Here is a 25,604-nt window from a genome sequence, read left to right as displayed (position 1 = left end):
CAATAAGAAACTATCAAAACAGGTTTTAGTTATGATTAAGCATTGTTTGGGAAACTCACAGATTAACTCGATACCAGAGTAAAGAGTTTTCTTACATAACTTTTCTTTATAGAACAAGTGCAACTAACGCGAGCATTCATTCACAGCGCGAAATCGAAGTCATGTTTTCGACCCTGAAAAACTCACCTATTCCATTAGCTCAGAGCATAAAACTACATATAAGAGCCCTGGTTCTTATTCCCTGCCTTATTATTATTATTCCCTGACATCGCTGTGAAAAATCTGCAAGAGAATCTCGCAACTCTCACCATTTGATTACGCAACGTGACAACATCCACGCGAGAGGCCCCGACATGTGCGTGGATCCGCGCGGATATATGACGTCAGGATGGCGCAATTTGTTCTAAAACTAGAAAAATTGTCCCATATCATAGGTGTGCGCGGATCCCAAGACTTACGGTCTCCGTCCCCGATTATGGCTCCTGATGATTCTTGATAAATTCACTCAAAATGTTCGCTCGTAAATTGATCTCTCGTAAGGCTTGCAGACCGACCCGTCGCGAAAACGCTTAAAAAGTCCTTTAGTGTTGGTCTACCGCGAACGGTGTGCTCGTTTGTATGTGATTTCATTGCCCTAGAAATCAAGGAATCCGTGCTAACTTCTCACGACGGCACTTTCTGAAAATTCCATGTGCTGTACGCATGCAGGGGTGACGCATGCGCTTTAGAGACCAGACGGCGATTTGTGACTGAACGAGAATAAGGAAAAAAACGGAGCCGAAATTTAAACCCAGGCCTCACTGCCTGGGTAACAAGACCCCAAACTGGTCAAATGCCGGGAATAAATGAGGGGAAAAGACACGTAAACTTGCCGTAAACAAAGATAAGTGAATTTTATTCAAAATGACACGAACATTGTCAATGGCTTTTCTCGCTCTTTGATTGGCTACTTAACAAGGTCCATAAAATCTCAAGTCCATAAAATCTCATTTTAATTGCTGCCATTGAAACCCGAAAACAATGCCTTCAAATTTTCCCGTTAATGACTTAAAATTTGCTGGGTTTTTTTATTATTATTTTCAAGAAAAGCATCATTTAAATCCTGAAAGAAGCATGAAAAATTGTTGTTTTGCGTGCTAAATGCGTGATGTTTGTATATCAGGCACATAGATTTGTATGTGGAACGGCTTAGTTAAGCAGCGAGCCGCGCAAGGTGCTCTCGGGTAGAACTCTCTGAGCGCGCAAGGCGCTCTCGGGAAGGGAGGATCTCGAGCGGTTGCGTTGTATGGCGACCGAAGTTTCCGAGGTAAATTGTTTTGACCAGAGTTATTTTTTATTGGGCATTCATCAAGTCGATCAAAGTAAGCAGTTTGATAGCACCGAATTTGAAATAATCAGTTAAAAATATTGATTTCTCAGGCAAAATCGATGATACAACCAGGATTGACAGGATCGATCAACGTCCGAAATAGCGACGCACAGTGACATACCCGAGTCAGGATCAAGGGAGAAATGATGAGGTAAGTCTAGAACATTTTGGACAGATTTTAACTTTTTTGGAGATGAAATTTGTAATCAACAACTTTTAATGTCGAAAAATAGTTTAACAATACGTGTTATTCCCCAGGCGATCTACTGTTTTCTGTAATCAATGTATGCAGAAAAAAGTATGGGCCTTCCGGCTTGGATCTTTAGCGAAAGTCACAATCTTAACAGTCATAGCTTTTCAGGGCTTTCGATCTTACGCATTAAACGGCCCACGTTTAGCTCTGGGTTCGAGTATCCGCCTGTGAAAGATGTCAGAAGAAGTCGCAAGTTGAGATTTCGCAAAGACTGCCGGCGTCGTATGTCCCAACGGACTGACAAGTAGACCAATTTCGATATATTAAAATTCAGCCTAGCACAATAGACCTCAGAACGAGGCCCTGAGGAGTAAACCCCAGAAACTGTATTTATTCCCCAGAGCCTCGTACTGGAGTCTATTGTTTTAAGCTGAATTTTAATATGTCGAAATTGGTCTATTAACTTCCAAGTGCACCCAACTTGAAAAGCCAACGCAGAGTTGAGATCAGCTTGAGTTGGCTTGCATGGGCCGACCAAAGGGAACGCAAATCGCAAACCAAAGCAAGCGAACCCAAGTTCTGAGCAACTGGAGTGGCAATGCAAGTCGGCGCAGTTGAAAACTTTTGAGTCTTCTTGCGACGCCGTTTTGCCAGGAATTTAGAGACCATTTCTGTCTGATGTTCGGCACACGATCCCTACATGTGGCTCGCTCCAAGCCTCTCAAAAGGCTTAGCTGTCCTCCCCTTCCGAAAAGAAATGGACGGACGCTAATTTTTATGCAATATGTTTTACTGGGAAAATTGAGACTTAGTTCTTGAGAGATTAGGTAGCTACTAAGATCGTAAGTTTCAAATAAGTGGTTTGGATAAACCTCATCCATCATCAATTTAAGATGCACTACTTAAAGTTCGTTATATGGTCAGCTTTTTGTTAAGAAGATTGAATTGATCTTAAATCATGAATCTTTATGCTGGAGGGATCTATTTAATAATTCTCATGTTACAGATGCGATGCGATGCCAACTGAGAAACAAAGCCACATATATTGCAAGCATTACGGACAGCAATAGTTTTTGAAGTTACTAGCGGTTCGACATACAAACAAGGCGAAAGGCTCAAATTCTGCATTGTATCGACCCTTTCGTCTCGTTTGCATACCTTTTTAAACAAAAAAATACTTGACTACAGACTCATTTTCAATAACAGCTATTGCAAACCGCGTTTCATGCTTAAGACGTGGTCTAACTCTGTAGATTCTGCGAATAAGGAAAGTGATTAGTTAGTTAATAAGCTAAGTTTGGTGGCTGTAGGTAACTACTACTGAACTCACTTACCGACGCACTGCAGAGGTGAGCCTGTCCATTCCATAACATTATTAGCACTCACATCACATTTTCGTTCCACACTACCGACAGCTTCGTAGCCTTCATAGCACTGCATGCGACAAACCGATGAGTATTCCGTGAGGCACTGACCCACGATAATACCGTTGGCTGGAGGAAACAGGAATTCACATCGACGAGCTTTGTAGACAAGGAGAATTGAATTATAAGAACAATATCATGCTCTAAATGGGGCATTAAGAGTAGAAAGGTTTACTCTCAACTGGGCTAGGTTTGATGGTTTCTTTTTCATCTTTTTTTTTTATTTTAAAAATGGCATGAAGTCCTTTTTACAAATGAATTCAAAACTTCGAAATGACAATGAAGTTCAAATATTGATGGCACGACTCGAGTTTTTGAGGGATAGGCCAGTCAAGTGCATCCATGCATCCAAATACGAGCAAAGGCGATTTTTAAAATTAATGTTATTCCAGTTTACTCACGTTACTGGTGCAATCAGGTGCAATGCTCTACCAACGGAGCAATTAACCGAAACGTATTGAGCGCAGCAAGGGCAGTCCACGATACCAAAAAACTTGAAAGCGACTGGTGCAGTTGCCCATAGTCCTTAGCCCACGAAAACTCTAACAACGCTCGTTTGGACGCACAGAAATTAAAAGTTCTGAGAAAACTGCACACCTAGCATACACAATGTCACTGATACAAACAAGAAAACCTTTTACATCCCCACCCCTTCAAAAAGAAAGTCCCCCAATAAATTGTCTAAACAACACTGGAAGGCCAAGTATCAACAATGTGGCAGTAATTTTAGCTTTGGGAGCTCACAGTATGTAACTGCCAGTGAACTCACTCACCGACGCACTGCAGCGGTGACCCTGTCCATTCCATAACGTTATTAGCACTCAAATCACACTTCCGTTCCTCGCTACCGACAGCTAGGTAGCCTGCATAGCATTGCATGCGACAAACCGACAAAATTACCCTGGGGCAGTGACCCACGATAACGCCGTTGGGTGGAGGAAGCAGGGATTCACATCGACGAACTATATGTAGAAAATCATGAAGTACAAATACAGCATCAGTTCTAGATAAGCTATCACGAAACTGAATCAATGATTGCGATTAGTCAAGCTCCGTTCCTTTTTATTCTTCTTAGTTTTTCATGTCTTCGTTTCTATTTTTATACAATTCTTTCACATTGAATTTCGCTCGAAATATCGATGGCATGTTTTGTTTAGGATCCATCGAAGAACAGCCCAGTCAAATTCGGCCATATCGGACTTATAGGGAGGTGAATCAGGAAAGTGATTAGATAGTTTGTAAGCTATGTTGGGGATTTATATGTACCTTTTAGCGAACTCTCTCACCTATGCACTGCAGCGGTGAGCCTGTCCATACCATAAGATTACTAGGACTCACATCACACCTTCGCTCCACACTACCGACAGCCACGTAGCCTTCATAGCACTGCATGCGACAAACCGATGAGTATTCCGTGAGGCACTGACCCACGATAATACCGTTGGCTGGAGCAATCAGGGATTCACATCGACGAACTATAAAGAAAATTATAAAATACAAGTACAGTAAAGTAGATTGAGGGTCCGGTGGCCGCATAGGTTTTGCGCTAGACTCCGGATCGAGCGGTCTGGGTTCGAGCCCTGGCCGGGGACATTGTGTTGTGTTCTTGGGCAAGACACTTAACTCTCATAGTGCCTCTCTCCACCCAGGTATATAAATGGGTACTGGTGAATTTAATGCTGGAGGGCAACCCTGCGATGGACTAGCATGCCAAATGAAATCCCTATTTTATTTTTCGTGAACTGCGAAAGGATCTTCTTAGTTCCGTCAAACGTGATCTCTATCCCCCTTTACCACTGGCTCTCTTTTAGAATCAAGACAATTTGGAAAAACTGATGAAATGAAAATACTGACAGAGATAAATTAGCGGCAAAATCTAGCTATGTACGAGGGAATAAACGCACGAACGAACGAACGAACGAACGAACGAACGAACGAACAAACACAGCTGGAATGACAAATTTGTTTAAACGATTCAGGATTTAGCATTTACTGCTGATTGGGGACATTTAAATCAGGCTAGAATTAGAAACAGTAATACACGGACCGAAGGTTGAAAAGTAAACAAGAAATAAATATCATTTATGATTTTTAAAAAATTATTTAAAAATTGCTTAAGGCAATAAAAATTACGTTATGATGGATACCAAAACAACACACTCGAGTCTGAGAATTTAATTAAACATTTTCCGATGTATTTTAGCTCAGGTGTTTTGCTATACTTCATGGAATCTTTTCGTAATTCCCTGCTCTAAAACGTGGAATGAAAAAAGTCTGAAGATTTCTTAACCTGCTGCTGCCTGAGTTCTTATTAACTAGCATCAACATTAGATTAGTGCAGTACAGCACGTCTTGTGATATGCGATTCAAAAAATATAGCGTTGTAGTTAAAAAACAGAACTTAGGTTTATTGTATCAACCCTCTACTTGGTGCTTCTTTAGTTTACTGCGGTAGATTTCTAATGAGTGCCTCTTGGGCCCTTTTGAGTTTAGGAGAACAAGGCATACTATTGAGAACTGAGTAGGTCAGATTGGCATCGATGATTGATTTGTATAGCTGTAGTTTGGCTTCTTCTTGGATGAGATTTGTTAGTCGCATCACATCGACCTGTCGCCTGACTGGACAGTCACTTCTTTAACATTGAACTTCAGTTATCCGTTAGAATTTTAGACATGGTTTGATTTCTTTACCAAGGGCAGTCTTGTAGTTTGAAACTTCCTCACGAGATCGCATGAAACAAAAATCCAAATTATGTCTTTTTTTCTGAGTCAGGTTTAGATTCCAAATCTATATGCACGTATCAGGAAAATTTTGAATTTGAAAAGCCGTGATAAAGACAGAAATACATTAATAAGCAATGAAATAACTTTCGAACAAAAATGATAGTTATCGAACTGAGGAAGCAAATGTGACTTTGATAACTTACCTGTGCATGGTGAACCGACATACCCTATAGGGCAGCTGTGGGAAACTGACAGAAAAACTGCAAAAAGGAAGCAGCACGCTGAAAGCGCTGCAAATCTACACGGCATTACTTAGTTTTAATCTTCAGAGCTGTTCCGGACCAACGTGCTTAATTTGGACGATAAAGTATGATATTTCTCACTTGTTTATTGATTTTGTTAGTTTTCTTTCGACTAAAAATGTAGTCATGAACCTACAACAGGTGTGGAATAGAAGGCTGATCAAATAATTTTATTTAAATTCGACAAATGTTTGCCTATATTTTTGTAGCGATAATATATGTCCAAATCAGCTGTGACACTGACTGAAAAATGAACACTTCAAAGTTCATTGCTACCTAGAGAACGTGAATATTATTTTTGAAATCTTCTTCAGCGTTTTTTATTTAAAACAAAACTCATATGAAAAATCTGGCCTCAGTAATTTGCTATTCATGTAATTGACGTTCATTCAAGATTCTCGTTTGATAGTACACACGTCAGGGTTTGAAATTTCAGTGGCAAAAAATTTTGATTACTCCGTGAGCAAATATTAATTAGGTATATTAGAACACATCTAAAATAAAGAGAGATGATAATCGTGATTTAACATATTTAACTCGTGTTTCTAGAGAGATCTAGAAAGACAACTTGAAGCCAATAAGTAAAGTAATGCAATGGTTGGATGTAATCGATGATTCGGCAAAAGTTTCCTTATTGCTTCTGGAAAATCAATCAGTAGCACCAAGAGATATCTGTCATCTTTTGCGCTCTCCAATTAAAAATGAGCGTAGGCGAAACACTTGGATTTGTTTACCATTTACAATAAGATATTCTCGAAATGAACGACATCAATTCACGCACAGAATTTTGATTTTAAGTGTGTATATCGGTTACAGAAATTTAAGGTTTTCGTATTTCTGTAAAGCATTGAAATCAGTCCTTTTTTTTTTCCGACCATGCGCCCTTTTTACCCGAAAATCGTGATTTGTAGTTTCCGCTTGAGCTACGCCCATCAAAGTTGATCGAGTGTCTTAGCAAAGAAGAGCCCAAGGTCTGGTTTGATTGACAATATATAGCAAACAGCGTTGATAGACGTTGTATTCAACCAACCCGATTTAATACTGAGCTTAACGTTTCTTATGCTAGTAAACATACATTTTCAAAACTACTTATAACGTAGATATTAGAGTTCTGAAACCTAGACTGAGAAAAATTATCTGCAGCAGTAAACTAACCAGTTTAGACGTGACAGCTAGCAAAGCGCCACCTTCTCACTACTGATATTGTCATATAGAGGAGGCTTTAGCTCTTGAATGATCAGAGTCTCCTTAATTCTGCAATAAAAGTCAGTTTTGCCGGACACTAACATGTCGAAATTACCCCATTTTACTGGTGACCAGTGGTTTTTACAAGATCAGCAATTGCAATGGCTGATGAAGGGCCTTGAAATGTTCAGTTTTTCTGTCATGGAGTTTTCGTTTGTTTTGCCAACGTTAAATTCATTACAGTCCCAGCAACCAGCTTTATAGATGACTTTGGACCTCTGAGAGCGGTTCGAGCGATCTTTGTATATGGAAAGTGAGATTTGATGCGGCGTGTGGTCTGAAATATGATCTTGAGGTTGACGAAAGAGTAGATGTTGTATACACAGGATTTCAGACGCATCGTGATTTGGTTACTCTGAAGACCTAAGTAGGGTAACAGGATTAAGATGTCTCTTTGGGGGGAGACTGTAACTTGAACAGGGTAATCTGGTAATTTGGCTTTTTTTATTAATCAGGTTCTAGTATTGTCGTGACGTCTCTTCGGGTGTGACACATCACTCAGCTTTTCGCAAAAAACAATTGTTGTCCTAACGCTTCGTATGAAAGTCGTACCCTGGAAACATTTAGGACCTTCTGCAATCAACCACGGCAACAAGACAGCGTTGGGTCTTGCACACTGAGAACAATGTGAAAAGATCAATTTGTAAGAATTTTGGAGAACGTGAACGACGACGGCTATTCTTATCCTATTGAGCCGTTGCTATTTTTTCCGTTTCTGAGCTTAAATCAAACTTATATGGTACATATATGTAGAAGCTACAAAATTGTTCCATGGCGTTGCAGAGAGCCAAAATGACGTCACACATTTCAAAATGTCGGGCATCTTGGATTTCATAATCTTTTTCAAATAAGTTACTGAAGTTAGAAGTGCTCAAAAATTGATTCAAACAATCAAAAATCATATGGATACACGTTAAGCAAAGAAAATGCCATAAAATAGTTGTAAAATCTAATTCAAAATAAAACATCCCTTTGAAAACATGGGTGCTATAGAAACATCAAGTCTCGTGACCAAGCAACTGATACACCAAAATATCCCTGAATAAACTTTTGGTCTTCGGCCATCGTAGCTTGATTAAAAATATAAAACAGACAGCGGTGATAAACATTTAAAAACATGCATTTTATGAACTTAACGCTTCGCATGCTAGTCAACAAAACTTTTGGAACGCTATTTATACTGCATCAATGGGGGTCTGGAACCTAGACAGAAAACATCTGCAGTAGAAATGACGTTTACGAACTTATAATTAAACTGTCTGTAAAGCGACACAATGGAAAAGCTTTCCTAATAAAATAAAAGCTTTTCACTTTTCACTCAATAAACAAGGTCTCTTTAACCTTACCGAATGGTAGTTAGTCTTGCCGGACGCCAAAATGTCAAAATGGTCCCATTTGATGTTGCGACCAGTTGTTTTGACGTGATCAGCAATAGCAGAAGGGTGATCATGTTTTGAAACATTTCACGGCCCTGAAATGTTTCGTTTTCCGGTCGTGAAGTCTTCGCTTCGTTTTCCCGATGTAAAAATCATTGCAGTCCCAGCTACTAGCTTTATAAATGACTTTGGATAATTGTGATCTGTTGAGACAGTCCTTGGATGGGAACTGAAGGATTTGATGCGCCGGGTGTTTTGAAAAATAACTTTGACATTAACAAAAGAGTAGAAACGACTTACACAAGATTTTAGACGCTTAGTAATATAATTGCTGTGGAGACCTATATAAGGTAATAAAATAATAGCATCTTTTTGGGGGACTGTTGCTACGGGTTCATTTGGCTTGTTCTTGTTCTTGTTCAGGACAGTCATTGATATTAAAAGTGATAATGCCCTGAGGGTGGCCATTTTACAGCAAAAGCCTTTTGAGATCCAACCACGTTCCCAGGGTCTTTTCCCTGGCCCCACCCCCAAGCCAGGGAAGAGACCCTGGGAACGAGGTTGTTTTGAGATCCTCGACAGCGGATTGTAACAATGAAGCGGTGGAGCAAATTTTGACTTATGCGCATGCCCGGAATTGAACTATTGCTCAATTTTGTACGTAATCCTCGAAAAATCTCCTCCTTTTCCTTAGGCTTATTCAGCGTCAGGGCAGCCAAAAAAACCTGACTAAACGGTAAAAAAACGGTATTTTTGGCGAATGTTTGGTATTCAAAGGGTTAAAGCAACTGGTCACAACACTCCAGCCTTGATATGGATATGTTTTTAAGAAGAAGCCACTTTTTCATTATTATCAAATGAACAAAAGCCCTTCACAAATTATGTTTACGGTAATTTAACATTGGTCTGAACTGGGGAACTTATAAAGCATGTCTGAAACAGGGTTTTAATTTAATGATTAGCTCATAAATAGGGTATCGAATGATTTGGTCAGGTCATAAATAGGGTAGGAAATATCGCACATTTTGGTCCTAAATAGGGTAAGGGTTTGAGAAGCGGGCCGCACACCCCCACCCAACTTTTCTGGAAATGCCCCCCTGGGATCAAATGGGACCATTTTGACATTTTGGCGTCCGGCAAGACTGACTACCATTGTAAGGTTAAAGAGACCTTGTTTATTCAGGAGTTGCAGCCAGCATTGAATACCAATGTCAGCAGTAAAAAGCTTTTACGTTATTAGGAAAGCTTTCCCATTGTGTCACTTTACAAACAGTTTCCGTTTGTAGCCGTCTTAAATTTCTACTGCAGATATTTTCTGTCTAGGTTCCAGACCCCCATTGATACAGTATAAATAGCTTTCCAAAAATTTTGAACAGTTATATACTTTTGAAAATGTATGTTGACTAGCATACGAAACGTTAAGTTCATAAAATGCATGTTTTTAAAATGTTTATCACCGCTGTTTTATATTTTTAATCCCTAAATAATTTTTAGGAAAAGTTATAAAGAAAAAAGTTATTAAAACTGTTAAAAATATTGATGATACTGTGGCCATTTGTAGCTTGCATGCTGTCTTTGTAAGAAAAAACTGAAATAAGCAGGGGCACTTTGTGTCCCCCACCACTCCCACCCCCAGGCTAAATAGGGTTAAACACTTGAGCTGTAACAACATTATTAGCCCTGGTCAAACCGGAAAATAAGTGTAACATAAGAATATTCAGAAATTTAAATAATGCGGCCTTAAGAGCACGCGACGAACAGCGTGCATCTTGTACTCTATACCATCTGGCGACTGAAAAGACGGCAGGAGACCGCTCAAGCGACAATGCATAACCGAAACGGAACGAATTTTAGCTGCAGCTCACCGACAAATTCAAGCACAGATGCAGGCGGATCACAGACACAAATTCAACAAACTCAAGCCATCTTAGCTGTCATTTACTATATCATGGTAACCCTCTCCTTAGTGGGAAATACCGTCGTCATCAAAGCCATTAGAAGGATTGGAAAAACTTTACGAAGGCAAGTACACTATCTGTTCATTGTGAACCTGTCTGTGGCCGATCTTCTGTTTGCCGTTGAGATGATACCAATGATCTGTGTGCACATGTTGATGAACAGTAAATGGCATATTAAGGGTCGCTTTGGTCAATTCTTGTGCCAGTTTGACGTGTTCCTATCCGCGGTTTTAATTTTGACATCGAATCTCACGATTCTAGCCATCGCCGTGGAGAAATGTTTGGGAATATTCTTTCCAATGAAAACGTTTGTCTCCAAGAAGCGTGCGTATTTTATTATTGTATCCACGTGGCTTGTCAGCGGACTTTATTCCGCTCCTTTGTTTGTCTTCGCGCATCTTAAAGTGGGTCGCCGTGGAACGGCGATGTGCGCTGTTTGTCTGACCTGCGAAGAGGTCGTCAAATGGTTTATATTTCAAACAATCCTTCTGGCGATGGGATTTTTCATCACGCTTACACTGTATTCAGCAATCGGGGTGAGAATCTGGCTTCACAAAACTCCCGGTTTTCAACTTCAAGAAGTTCAACGAGGAGTTCAAGCGAAAAAACACAAAGCTCTAAAAATGTTAGCGACGCTGGTGTTTGTATTTTACGTTTCTTTTATTCCATTCTGGATTTCTCAGCTGTCGGTTCACTTCGGCTTCTACGACAAGCTTGGTCCATACTATAACATAATCTCGGCTTTTTTAATGCTTTGCAACGGAACTGCGAATCCTGTCATTTACAGCGTATTTAACTTGGATATTCGTGACGAATTTAAATCTTTAATCACATGTAAGACCTCAGTGGAACGTAGGCAGAGCTTGCAATCGAGATCATTTCGTAATAGAGCCATTAGAAAACGAAAATATGAGGATTTAGAGCTGAACACATCGCCACAACCGTCACTGATGATTACTTTGAGGAGTAACAACAATTTTAAGGTAGTGACTGGCCAACAAAACGCGGCCTTTGTTTTTGAGGACACACGTTTGTAATGAAATTCATTGTAAACGCTGCTGAAACTGACAGCGAAAAGAAACTGACACCTGAGACAGTAGAGCACCAGTGCATGCGATAAATGCCGTGTTTTCACGAGAGAGGTTTACTACGGTTACTGCTTACCGAGGTTTCGTAACTAAACCGCAGTTATTAGAGGAGCTGTTTACACGAAACTAATTAACTAAAGTAGGAGGCATACAATGGACGGTTTGAGGTTTTCTCGGAAAGCAAGTGCTGCAATGTTACTATTGGAAAATTATAAAATTTGACTTTACTCCAATACCAAACGCAGATCGTTGTCAATTTGCTTGCTGTGATGTCGAGCCAAACTCTCCTTAAATGTAAAGCTTTGTAGATGAATAATGGAAAGGAAATTTTGATATCTCGCTGAGCCTCTTCCTGCAAAAGACCTGAAACGACATCTGCCACGGAGCCCGGGCTACGTAAATGTTTGCCGGTACTTCTTCTTATTCGGGGCCGCTTTAAATTCCAACATTCGCCTTTCTTCTCCATAGACCTCAATTATGATTTTTTTTCTCTCTATTTGTGGTAGGTCGTCTTCTAGTTGCGCCTGCCTGTACACTGCTACGAAGCTACTGAGCTTCTAACAGAAAGGAAACGCTTACGGCACTTGACGATGAACAGGAAACAGCAGTCCGGGATTTCTTTACCTAAACATGAGTTTATTTAGCTTTTTTGCCCGTTGACTTGAAACCTACTTACATTAGGAGGAATCTTTGTCTATTTTCTCTTCTTTACGCGCTGCCCGCGTGAACACTAGCTGCCAAGATATCTCGACAATGTCTGCTTTTCTTCGGTTACCGTCGGTTATTGAGCTAAATCATGCCTGATGAGCCGTTCAACTGTCGACAAGCCTAGCTTGGCTTACTTTTGATTTTGCCGCCATTTATCGAGGTTTGCTGCTGTGTTTACGCGATTAAAAATTTCACTTCAGTAAAGTTAAAACAAAACCAAGGTAAACATCTCTCGTGAAAACACGGACAAAGTCACTTGAAATGTGAGTCACGCGATTTAATCAAAGACAGTCACGCGATCTGATCAGTCACGCCAACGAGAATAACCACTGAGCATTTCTCAAGTAAACTAATACGAAATTATTAATTGACTTATTTCCCAGTATGACCACAGTTTCTTTCCTGCAAGAGACCAAGTATAGTGATGGGATTTAGGACAAGTTAGTGCTCTCGTCGAGCACTGAACGTAAAATAAATGTATTTTTGTTCGCAATAAAGCGTATAAACTAGATTTCACTGTGTGAATGATTGCACCTAAAATTATTGCTCGCTACAAAGTGTACAAACTGGCGTTTATTACGTGAAGCAAGACAGGTCTAAGATGCAAAAGGTATAGTACAATCGTTGCTGGAAGATTTTGTTTATGGTTTTTGTCCAGTTCTGAACCATAGTTAATAGAGGGAAATGGTTATGAAACCTGGTAGAGTTCTTTTTTTTTTTTTTTTTCTATTTTGGGGGTTGACCTTGCAAAAAACCTGGCAAAATTCAAAAGGAGGTTGTGTGTGCCCATACAAGTAACCAATAGTAGCATTGCGATTATGTAATTCATGCATAGTCAATGAGCATAAAACAAAAGATGTGTAGGGTCAATCTTAGCCTGTTTGCTTCTTTGATGTTTACCGGGCTTCTTAACCATTTCCCCGGGGGGTTCTCCCTTATATGGGCTATATAGGTATGTACGGCCCTAAAGGGTGGGGTTTTTCAGCCGTTTTGGTCATGATAGGGTATCGATTTTACCATTTTGGTCTTAAATAAGGAATGGTTTTAGCACTCTAGTCTTCAACTGTCAGCCGCAACGGTCATAACTAGGGTGTCAAATTTTTTGGCCAGGTCATAAATAGGGTAGCAAAAATCGCAGATTTTGGTCATAAATAGGGTAAGGAGAAGTGGTTTTGGGAAGTGAGCCGCACACCCCCACCCAACTTTTCTGGGAGTACCCCCGGAACCATTTCCCCTATTAACTATGCCTAAACCAACAATTATTCGCCCGCCTGGTTGAACACTCACAGTTGCTTCGCTGTTTGATTACCGCGGCCTTCATGCACAATGAACCACTTTATTAGCTAGCACGCTATCCTGCTAGCCATCCAGTACAAGGAGGGAGTACAGTCCGCTTTACTGTAACACGAGTGCAAAGTTGTAATACGAGTCAGTTACCACGAAGATTTCCATACTAAGTAATAACTGAGAGCGAGGTATTTCATGATGACTAATCCTATGTTCCTATTGAACACTAAGCTCCAACCAGTACCTACCGTTTTCTGCGCCAATTACTGATATATATATATGCCTCGTATTTTTATCGTCAGAAGTCAGTCGGTTATCTCTATGTGTGTCTTTCGTGGTCGTACACTAGGCATGCATTATACAGACTATAAATGAGTCACTACCGAGCCTTCCGAAGAAAGGTAAAAATACGAAACTGGCCCATTAGTATCAAAATAAACCAAGAGGTATGTGGGACAACCAACTGACATGGTTTTGAGGCGGGGGGGGGGGGCGGGCATGCTTGCTAAGCACAGAGCTACGGTCTCTTTGACGGCTACCAAGATGACTTTTAGGTGATTTGCACGGGCTAATTAGAGAAAATGTTAATACATTAACATTAGTGTTTATTAATTGAAATCAAGGCGACTTAAATTGACGCAAATGTTCCAAATGAACGAAAATCAGAGACCTCTGAAGATCCTCGGAAATCTTCAAATCCTGTTCTGGTGATCTTCGAAGCGTTCGTAAGTCTTCGGGTGATTTTTAAAATTCTTCGGAAGAGTTAGGGCCGGGTCGTACTAGAGCGAATTCAAATATTTTCAAATTTTTGACGAGGAAAAAATTGGCAAAATTTTCGCAAGTTCCAACTTTCGGCAGTGGTCGCATCAAACCAACATGCTTTAGCCATAAACTTGGCTAACTGACATATTCGTTAGGCACAAACTCATCTAAATGCATTCTTCGCAAGAGAAAACGAAACGTCTAGGGCGTAAATTATGGAAGAATGGTTTGTTTGCCTTGGCTTTTCTTTTCCGCTCCCTGGCTTCCATTTGCGATCGAAGGAGACTTGTCTCTCTGAAGCCATTTGTTCTCGATATTGCTGCCAGTAACCAGATCGAGGAAACGAGTCAAAAACATTTAAATAATAGCGCCTCTCATTTTCCTCGTTTCCCTCTATGAATAACTGTGAAAAGGGTCAAATAGACCGGATAAACAAAATAATTTTGTCCAGCCATCGTACGCACCAAACTGGACTAGCCGACCAAAATTACTTTGTCGCCATAACTTTATCCAGACATGTTTTAAGAAATATGACAGTTTAATGGTTAGAAAAACAAAATTGTTTTCTTTGCCAAAATTTGGAAGCCTCCGGGGCAGCACTTCAGCTTCTTTGAAGATTGGCGAAATTTTGGCAATCCGCAAAAATTTGGAACTGGGGGTCGCACTTATTTTACGTTACTTGTTGACAGATTTATTACTTATACTAAGCCTTGCAACAAAGGCATGGGTCGCACTTGGGCAAAGTTTTCATCTTTGTTGACTAAAAAACCACAGAAAATCTAAAACCGCAACCGGAAAGCAAAAACTCGCGAAAGTAATCGCATCGAAGTTGAGGGACGAATAATAATTTATTTTGTTTTATAATAAAGTTTCCAAAAAAAAATAAAATAATAATTAAAAAAAAAAGAAAGTTTCCATATAACGCGCGCTCTGAATGGCTGAAGCAGTGTGCTTTATCATAGAACAGAGCACGGGTTGATGACAGTAAGTTGACTTTCAAATTTTTGCTTCGGAATTTTGAAAAATTTGACCCAAATTAATTTTCCACTGTGACTCAGACAAGCGCAATGGAAACGAGCTATTTGTCTGCAGTAGATATGGCTCACGGAGACCATTGTTAGCAACAGTAGTGTTAAAACTGTACTAATATATAGATTTAGCCGAGCCTAAAAGCGGAACTCCTCAGTTATTTTTTCGGAATGCTGTTACTAATGAAAATAATCGAACATGTATGTGAGGTAAATTGCGAACTATTTAATAGTTTCAGCTGGAAATAGGATCACATAAGCAGATCGAGGTGTAAGATGGTGTGATTGTGAAATATAGAGCCATGATTTCAAGGATTTCTGGGAAGCCACTAAAAATCTTGATCACATAACAGAACTGTCTTCTGTGCTTTTTGGTGGCATTTCCTGTTCTTTCCTACCTTATTCAGAAAGACAAGACATTGTTATTAATCATTATATTCTTTCTTAGTTAACATGGGGACTCCCACACAAAAGAAGTTTAAACATTTTTTTGCTGTGGGGACTGATTGAAATGCAGTGGTTACAATACTCAGTCCCTAAATCTCTACCAAATGAAATCTCGCAAAAATACCAAAATAGTATACATTACTGAAAAGTTGGAAAGTTTTGTTTTCTAACTTGTCCCCAAAGATACATTTAGCCATCTTCACTTTTGTCTGGAGTCTCATCCTGCTGAAAGGGTTTGCAATAAGCAAAATCACTCTTGCATGAATGGTAATTATGATATTTTTTTTGCTGATCATGAATACTTGCACAGGCTTCTAATAATAATTTTATTATTCAATTTCAATGTGATTTGTTCTTCTTCTTGACTGAGATTGTGGACTACAGGAGCTGTTATTGGGTTCCATTAATTAATTTTGCTATGATTAAATTATACCAAGAATTATAAGCAAGCTAAGAGTAAGTTATATTATGTACATGTATTTTGTCTGCACTACACAACCAAATGCACTCAAAGGTTATGAGGCATAGGTACATTTGTCAGAAGAGCCCAGCATGTCCAAGATATGTTTTGATTGACACATCAATTAAGATAACTTACAGCAAAATGGATAAACAATACATCAATATCCTACATGCACCAAACTGGACATAGGGGTTATGAGGCAATCATTTAAACAACAGATTGAAATAATTTATAAACAAGAGAACACTATTTGTACAACAGTAGGGAACAAATTAGCCTTATTGGACGTTGCGAATGGCAAGGCTGTCTGTCTCCATTTCATGTTGGCAAAATATTAATTTATGCCATGTCCAATGCAGATTATCACAAAATTGATTTACAAACACGATAAATATCATTTTAAAGCCAAAAAAGCAATTATTTAAATAAACCATGAGTAAATTATCTCTAAGAAAAACTGATTAATTTAACAGGCACCTCAAATAATAAGTTAATATATGTGTTTCTTAATAATGTAATACAGTGTATCTGTCACAATGTTGCAGCCATGATATTACAACACAGGATGGGTTGCAGAACTCAACTTCTAAGCCAGTTTATTCAATGACCTTGGTGCAGAAATTATAATCCCATCAAGTTGTCTGTAAATACAGAGAAACCAAACAAATCATTGCAATCTTAAGTAATAAATTATTGAACTCTTTTGCATGTATGTACAGTGTATGTTCCATTAACATTGGGGATCTCTCAGAAGCTGCATCCATCATAAATTAATTTGTTCCTGCATGCATTTGTTTATAGAACTTTTCACACTTTAATATCTCTGTCATACTTATAGTGATCTCTGTGTTCTACAACAATTAGTACACAAGAAAAATACACTCAGTAAGATATTGTTTACAATAAAAATCAATGCCTATAAGCAATCATAAGGACTTTAAATTTATATTTCTTCAGAAATATCTCACCAGGCCATGGTTGCTTTGAAAATCTTTGATGTCTTAATACAGGCTGCCCATGTGTAAACTGTTCATATATTGAATGACAGGAACAGACATGTAATCATACTGTAGCTGCTACTTGAACACCACTGTTATTCAGATAAAAACATCGATTATAATTTATTATAATCTTTACACACTAACAGATGACATTCCTTTCTTTGATATACAGTGTACTTCATTGTTAGTTGTTTACTGAGTGTTAGTGAATCAAATGCTAGGGGCTGGTACCCCCGGGGGGGGGGGGCACTGCCATATATGGGCTATATAGGTATGTACCGCTGTGAAGGGTATGGTTTTCAAGCAGTTTACTCTAGGATAGGGTATATAAATCAGAGCGTTTGGGTCTAGAATAGGATATCATTTTTCACAAAATTGACTAGTTGGTTGAAGATTTTATTTAGACTAAGGAAATCAGGAATTGCCACTCAAAAATATAAAAAAATCAAATCAGCAAGTTTAAATTTAGGCAAATCAGCCTCAACAGTGTTGATAGATGGGGGGATTTGGGGAGTTTACTCTAGTATAGGGTAGCAAAATTCAGCTGAACTAGCTCTGGTGTAGGCTAAGGGTTCCAGGGTCCAAGCGGCACATCCCCACCCAGAAATTCCCAAAGTACCTCCCCCGGGCTGGTATCCCAACTTTCACAGTGGCAGGCTCTGCCCTGAGATGCAAAGAAAACTTAATAACTGAAATGAACTTGGCGACTTGCTTTTGAGATCAAATGCAATTTGCTTTAAACAAGAAACTGGAACATTGCAAGTTACAACAATGTGCCCAGTCCCAATCAAAGGGCCATCCAGGCTGTTTGGTTGTAAATATAACTGTACAACTGTATATGAGTTCAGCTTCCAAAAGAAAATCAGACTTTGTCAGGATAAATACTGATGTTCTTGCTTACTACATGTAAATCTGAATGTGCAGTACCAGAAGATATTCACACCCAACACCCATTCATGGCCAGTCTTCAAAAATTCCAAATTAAAGTATCAGGAAGATAGAGCTCTAATAGAGAAAAAAACCTCCATGTGGGGTATGAATCTTTTCTTGAAGAAAACAATGTCTGAGAAATCATTAATTACAAAATAATGTTTAAGAAATATCTTACCTGGTAATTCCAACTTTCAGAAAATTTTGTAATCTAGACTGTCTGGCGACTTCATATATTTGACAAGTTGACACTGGGCATGTTTGTCAATTTGTGGGCTTCAACATCACATTACAATAGTAGCATTGGTCAACTAAAAACAGCATAATTTGGTTAATTAATATACACTGTACATTATTACGTTGAAATATTGGTGTAGATCGTTGCACACCAACAGATACAGAACCATCACAGATATGATATGATATTCTTAACCTCTCTGAAATTTCAGATTATTCAAGATTAACATGCACATACATCATTAAGAACAACCCTAAAAAAATGATCCGGAAACCGGAATCCGGAACTGGAAACTAGAATCCTGAATCCAGATATTATGAATGATGATAGAAATAATTCACTTCAGCAATGTCTAATAAATAAATATGGGGAAAAACTATTTTGCTGTTATTTACTTTCTTGGCTTTACTTCAGCTACAAACTGTAATTGCTAAAAAATTTTTGACTAGTTCTCAACAACCCTTAGCTATACATCTGGCCCAATTGTTCAAAAGCTGGATAAAGCTATCCATTGGGTAATCACTTTCCAGTCAGGGTTAGTGATTTTTCAGGTGGATAGTTACTCATAGCCTGCGAGCAGGCTCTACTATCTGTCTCTAGTGCCTGAGCAGGCTAAATAAGTGTCTAGTGTTTTTCTGCATTGGCATGTCAGCAAGTGCCTTCATGCAGCTTTACCGCTCATGTCCCCGGCCCAAACACAAGAGCCTGCTCAAAGGCTTAGTTACCCATCTTTTGTTCAACCTGGTTCTGGTGAGAGTGCAGTTCTTGTCTAGATCAAATTGCTATGAGAAGACTGGTGAGTAGCACAATAACAACAAGCTATTGTGGTGAGTTTCTGGCAGTCTTTAAGCATCTTTTAACAACATGTGGTCCAATCTGTTAGCAAGTGAGAAGCAGATGGAAGTAATTAAAGTGTGCAACATTTCTATAAATTGTTTTAATATGATGGCCGCCAAGAATATGAAATGCTGATTTGTCACAGTATCGGTGTGGAAATAGTGTTGATCCGGAACTAGTTTGGTATCTGTTGGACAAATCAAATATTATATTAAGATGAGCCAGGTTAGCCTTTGAACTTCAAAAGTGGGGGGCGTGACCGTCAATGTACAGGGGGCTGCCACTGACAGACATCCTGTTCTCTATGACATTTTCTATCTTGTTCAGTATCTACTAGACATAAAGGGTAAATTTATACCTCTGGTAAATTGCAGATCACTTATTAAACAAAATGGCAAGAAGATCTTTTAAATCTTATAACCGCACTTTTAAAATTTAACTGTTTTGTTAATACTACAGTCACAACGCAGTGCACATTCCAAAGCAGTCCTTTGATTACTGTAAACACATCACTTGATCAACACAAACTGTGTCATATCTTATTGCACCATCAGTCTTAGCCTTTGTGAAATCCATGATGATGTAATGGTCTTAATCTGGAAGTTCACTTGGGACATGCCCATGAATGATACAAAAGGAAACGAGTGTCACACTATTAATAAAGCTTTTAATAAACAGCTTTCTTCCTGAAACGTCAAAATTTAATTTGCTTGCGCTTTGAAGTGGTCACGCAAGTCACACAATCAGGGGGGTTTATGTTATCCACAGCTAATTTTGGAACGGTTGTGTTTTTTCTCCTAGCACTGACTTAAACATTACAAGTTCCGGCAAGCTCTTGTTTACCTCGGCAAATACTTAATTTTTCTCCAAATCTCTTAACTCGCTGCGATGAAACAGCCAAAGAATTCACTTCATTTGCCGAAACCCACAAGAAATACTCACAAAATTGCACATAAATTAATGACCATCGCTTCTGGCAAAATAAACTTGCAAAGTAAACATTATCTTACAGTGCATTTGTCATGTAGCGAAAATGAAAGCTGCAACGTCAGCGCATTCCATGGCTGACGTAATACCCTTTTTTAGCGTTTTTAGCGTATTTATTATTTCCCTTTGAATCCAACGCTTCGATAAAACCAGAAGAAATATATATTATACACAAATAAAGAAAACAATATCCGTAACATTGTCCTTGTATCAACGTTTCAACAGCTTATGGCAAATAAACATCACAGGTTGCGTGATTCAAAATTTGGCTGAGAGGAAGTTTGGGTCTGGTCACCGACCACAAAAAAAAAAAAAAAAAAAAAACACTGGTAGAACATGAACTGCGCTCGGACCATGGCCGTGCAGTTAATTGCCAGCAAGCTTATTTTAGACGCTCTCAGGGTGCTTGGAATTAAATTATGACGCACTTTACTAAGATTCTCATAATTATAGCCTTCACTAGAAATAACGGTTGCACGCATTTCAACAGATGGGGAATTTTTGTGTCAGTTTGAGGTCCTTTTTACTTGGCCGCTTATTTTTTACAGGCAAAAACCTAAGCAAAACAATTTTCGAGTATTTGAAGAACTTGTTTTCTTCGATTTGTGGATTCTGGTTTCCGGTTACTGGATTCCAGTTTTTCGTTCTGGATTCCGGCTTCCAGTTTCTGGGTTTTAGGGATGCCCCACCTTTCACAGAGTGTTTGCTTTACATTCAGTTTACACATGGCTGTTATCCAGCATAGACAGACTTATAAGTTTGCCTTCAAAAATAAACTGCAACAACTATTGCATCTTTCATCAGCTATTCTTGTGATGAAATGACACAAAATCCAAGTACAAGAAGTCAAAAGCATAAAACAAACTTACCCGGTATTATGCTTACAGTTCCTCTTACTGTCTGCATATGCCTTCCATAAACTGGTACTGCCTGGACATTGTACTCACTATTTTTGTGATCACACCTTAAAACATCACTGTTATATAATTTGTCCTGAAAAAGCAATGCATGAAATGTTATGCCTTTGGCACTCACCAAATACCTCTACATGATGTACAAAGTACACCACATTAACATTCACAATTCTCTTTACTTTCACTGTAACTTTTTTTGTGTCATTTTCCCTAACTTGAAGACAGGACTTCCACATTAGGTGATAATTTGCCTCTGAAATCTCTATGAATTCACAGGGAGCGATAACAATTAAATCGTGACTAATTTTAGCAAAGGAGGCATTCAAATGTCAGATTTTAATGTTAAGTTTATAACTTTACATTACTCTTCGTATATGTATATATATAACCTCCCAATAATTGCACCTGTAGACAGAAGGTGTGCTGGGGGAAGAGATGTTCTAAACTTTCTGAACTTTTCCCCCTTACCTGTAATAGGATGACTATTATGAACTACGATTCGCAACCAACACCAACATCAGGTTATGTATACACATGTATATTTTGTTGTCTCCTGTAATCATAAAAAAATAAAAATTTAACCCCTCCATAAAGTTCATACCCAATAACACTGCCACATGTAGCGCTGTTACTGGGAATTAATTTAAGTGAAACTGTTGAAACAGCTCTGTCAAAATTGTTTCTAGCAGTTAAGGCAGGAGAACAGAATATACACGTAGTACACAGCAAAGGCCAGAGATACACAAATGTTGGTTATTAGTTAGGATTTTGTGAGCTTCTGTGCTAGGTATGGTGGAAAATAATGGACTATCAAAAATGAAGGTTCCTAAGACATTTTGACAGCAATGAGAGGAATGAATATATAAATTTACAAAAGAAAGAGAAGTTCTTGCCCTGTTCAGTTCTCTGTCATAAAAATATCATTTACATACATTTATTACATATGGTTTGTGTTTAAAGGTGATACAATGCACACTCTGATTGGCTAATTCTAGTGCATTATTTACATTTACATGGTATACGTCGGTAAAATCATAAAACATCACGTGACTAAAATAAAAAATAAAAACTAAAAAGAAATGCCTACATGTAATTCATAATAATTTAAAAATACTTAACACTAAAACAGATCTAATTCTTTACTTTATTCAAAATTATGCCCATGGGTCAATTACGAGCATGCTAAAAGGCCCTAACACAAAGTAAAAGGAAATTAAGAAAACTATTGCTTTTTTCCTGAAAATTGTAGCGACTGAAAACAACATTTGATTGAACACTCTGAGAGTGCATTCTATCACCCTGACAAGATAAAATTTAAGGAGAATAGAGAATTCAGAAAGTTATATTACAAAGGAATTGGTACTGGACAGGACAAAGGAAACAGCCAGGAAGAAACTGAAACTTTCTTTGACGAGCAAAAAAAGTATGCATGCACAACAAAGCAAACAGTGAGTGACATTCGGTTAATGAGTTACAATGTAGTTAATAACAAAATTAGTGTCAAGAAAAGAGCAGAGAGAGAGTGTGTGTGTGTGGAGAGAGGAGAGCGCTCTCACCAACTAAATTGTGTATGTATGTATGTATGTATGTATGTATGTAAAACTTATTTCTATTACCGAGAAATGGTCAGGGCAAGAACTTCTACTCCTTAAATTTTTTCTAAGTATGTAAATGTCATTTACACTGTTCAATTTACCGAGTAAAGCTCTTCGCATTTTTTTTTTCCATTAGTACTATCTCACTTTTGAGGAACATTTCCATATTAAGTGTAAATACTGCATATTTGGGGAATAACCCATGTACCCCCAACCAAAAGCAGTGGCACTAATAAAATGAAATAGTAAATCAAAATGAAAGTAGAGCTTTATTTGCACACAGGATTTACATGCACAATCGTCTACTCGACATTTGGACTATATAAGCATTTCACCAAACCGAACTAATTGGACTGACAACAAAATAAAACGAGGAAATCTACATTATAAACACAATAATTATGCATATCACTTCATCTGAGTATCAAAAGCAAATCCTTCTCATTGAAAGGTAACCGAATGAAAGAGAGGATAAAGAAAATTCGTTTAACCTTGCAGTGTTAAAAGTTTAATAAATTTGAATATTACAGTGTGCATTTTTGCCGACGGCTTAATTTAGCTTTGCAGTCATTTTATCGGCGGTAGCTTTGCCAGTCTTCAGCCAAATTAACCTGGGAATTCACCCAAGCATTTCGCCAAACCGAATAAACTGAACTAACAAAACGAGGAAATCTCCATACTTTATAATCACAATATGCAAATCTTCACATAGGAACGTTGAAAGTAAATTTAGCAAATCCTGTTTGTACACCTTTCTTGGTTTTCAACAACAGAAGAAAAAATTTTAGCAGTCTACGAGGCGGCTGTGCCAACTAACACAGAGAAAACTTCAAAACTCGCCCGGCCGTGTTTACAAATACGGTTTTGGTTAAGCTTATTTTTAGACGTGAGGTTATAAGCTTAGGTTGACGGCGAAAATCGACAGAAAGCTTAATTTGTTTACAACTCACAACAACCTCCACAAAGCGATTCACTTGCTATTGTTTAGAGATGAGAGAAATTAAAACGATGCAATTTATAAATTGTCTCACAGCATGGCTTCAAATAAGGAAGACTTTCAAAGGATTCCAATTGAAAATAAGCTTATATCGCCGAGGCAACTTGTTAATTTTCATAGCAAACGCAACAACAAAACTCACTTACCGCAAGTTGGCAACATCAGTTCGGCCAGTGTAAATCTTCCAGGCAGAAACTTGCAGCAAAAGTTGTGAAGACTGAACTGAACTAATCTTTTCGACAGATCAACGAATCAACCACTTTTTCCCGCTGTGTTTACTGTTTTGTAACACTCGGACATGTTTGATTTCTCTTCTTCATCACCTGACCAAATCATGTGACTTTTCGGATCACTCACGGTTTCTGGTAAACCAGGCTACTAGGACTCGACAAAAATCGTCTCGATATAATGTGTGCTCGATATGCAACGAAGACGTGACTCGTTTAAAAAACCAGGTTCGTTCTTGAAACTTTCGGAAAACGAGACTTGTTTTGACGGAAAACTATTCAAAGAAGAAGACTCGTTCGGATCTCTCATGGTTTCTGGTAAACCAGGCTGATAGGACTCGACAAAAATCGTCTCGATATAATGGGTACTCGATATGCCATGAAGACGTGACTCGCTCAGAAAACGAGACACGTTTGAGAAACATTCGGAAAAACGAGACTCGTTTCGAATAACGAGTCTTTTTCCGAACGAGTCTCGTTTTGAAAGTCTCGTTGAAAACGAGACACGTTAGGAAAACGAGACACCTTCGAAAAAGAAAAACGAGACCCGTTTGGAATAACGAGACTCGTTCGGAATAAGTTCGGAATAACGAGATTTAAAACGAGACTTGTTCGGCAGAGACTCGTTAAAACGAGACTCGTTAAGAAAACCAGACTCGTTCGGGAAACGAGACTTATTAGCAAAAATACTTCGTGAAACCATTTTCTTTTGTGAAGGGAGCCTAGTTAATTATTACGTTCATTGTCTTTTCATTAAATTAACAACCCGACTAATTGATTTTGCTTTTAATTTCAATGTTAATTGTAAATTTTAAATATTAAGCAAAACGTTTTAGTCGCAGTCTTACAAACGATATAAAGGCAACCAGAAACTGTGACTTTAAAAATTCTTAACCTTGAAGCCACTTCAATTGTTATGGATGGTGCCAAAAGCCTTGATAATTTAACAAATGAAACGCGAAAAATTTTCATCTCCAAAAGGAAATCTGAACATGGGGCGCGGAAGGGTTTATTTGAAATATGTAATTGTCAGTTTCATATTTGGCAACTTTTTTTTTTATTTCATGAATAACTAAGAAATTGATTGGCCAAATATTAATAGCTTGCTTTAAATTGTTGTACTAGAAACTACATCATGAAAGCTACATTGTGTAATACATAAGGTAAAGAAATAAAAGATGATTCTAAATCAACATTCTTATCCATGAGTTGTGCCTTTTTCTGTCATTAAAAATCATTTGCATCCTTAAAATTTTTTTTCTCAACAGTAACTCAAATTTGGTAGCCCATAGGTTTCATAAAGGGCTTCTACCATTCTATCTACAAACTGCAACTTGCTCAGTATTGAGTCACAGACATAATTGGTAAACAATTAAATAAACGATCCGTGTTTCATAAATTAAATAAGAAAACGATATTATTTGTCAGAATAAAAACAAAAATTGCCCATCGAAGTTTTGAGGAGGAGATCAGCATAAACTTCCAAAAGGACTGAAGAAGCCAT

The 25,604-nt window shown here is 38.3% G+C and overlaps 2 protein-coding genes and 1 long non-coding RNA gene across 4 annotated transcripts in view; 1 reads left to right on the top strand and 2 right to left on the bottom strand.

Annotated features, from left to right (window-relative positions):
• Positions 1-6,141, bottom strand: part of LOC145498495 (sushi, von Willebrand factor type A, EGF and pentraxin domain-containing protein 1-like) — a 23,652-nt gene extending 17,511 nt beyond the window's left edge. Inside the window, exons 1-4 of the mRNA XM_081478416.1 lie at positions 5,914-6,141; positions 4,273-4,461; positions 3,760-3,948; positions 2,897-3,085 (exon numbers count right to left, since the gene is read on the bottom strand). Coding sequence (XP_081334542.1) covers positions 2,897-3,085; positions 3,760-3,948; positions 4,273-4,461; positions 5,914-6,019 — 673 coding nt within the window. The 5' untranslated portion in view covers positions 6,020-6,141. The remainder of the gene's footprint in view (positions 1-2,896; positions 3,086-3,759; positions 3,949-4,272; positions 4,462-5,913) is intronic.
• A 3,902-nt stretch (positions 6,142-10,043) lies between these two features.
• LOC145496978 (neuropeptide Y receptor type 2-like) lies at positions 10,044-13,900 on the top strand. The gene has a single exon (XM_081476745.1). It carries the CDS (start codon positions 10,459-10,461, stop codon positions 11,626-11,628), a length of 1,170 nt encoding a protein of 389 aa, XP_081332871.1. The 5' UTR covers positions 10,044-10,458; the 3' UTR covers positions 11,629-13,900.
• Positions 13,901-15,578: 1,678 nt separating this feature from the next.
• LOC145496972 (uncharacterized) lies at positions 15,579-24,212 on the bottom strand. 2 transcript variants are annotated; one of them, XR_014050627.1, is made up of 6 exons: positions 24,020-24,212; positions 21,750-21,834; positions 21,237-21,360; positions 18,484-18,616; positions 17,343-17,464; positions 15,579-17,015 (listed from the first exon to the last, which is right to left on the bottom strand). It is a non-coding gene; the product is annotated as an uncharacterized LOC145496972 (long non-coding RNA). The 2 variants fall into 2 exon arrangements; XR_014050626.1 differs by lacking the exon at positions 15,579-17,015 and having other exon boundaries at positions 17,022-17,464.
• Positions 24,213-25,604: the final 1,392 nt, after the last annotated feature.

Source organism: Orbicella franksi, chromosome 9 (assembly GCF_964199315.1).
Source record: "Orbicella franksi chromosome 9, jaOrbFran1.1, whole genome shotgun sequence".
In the NCBI taxonomy this organism is placed as follows: domain Eukaryota; kingdom Metazoa; phylum Cnidaria; class Anthozoa; order Scleractinia; family Merulinidae; genus Orbicella; species Orbicella franksi.
This window is presented reverse-complemented; position numbering and strand designations above follow the sequence as displayed.

What these genes read in the sequence shown, in the direction of transcription:
- LOC145496978 (XM_081476745.1), top strand. Translation starts at nt 10,459, where the DNA reads ATGCATAACCGAAACGGAACGAATTTTAGCTGCAGCTCACCGACAAAT.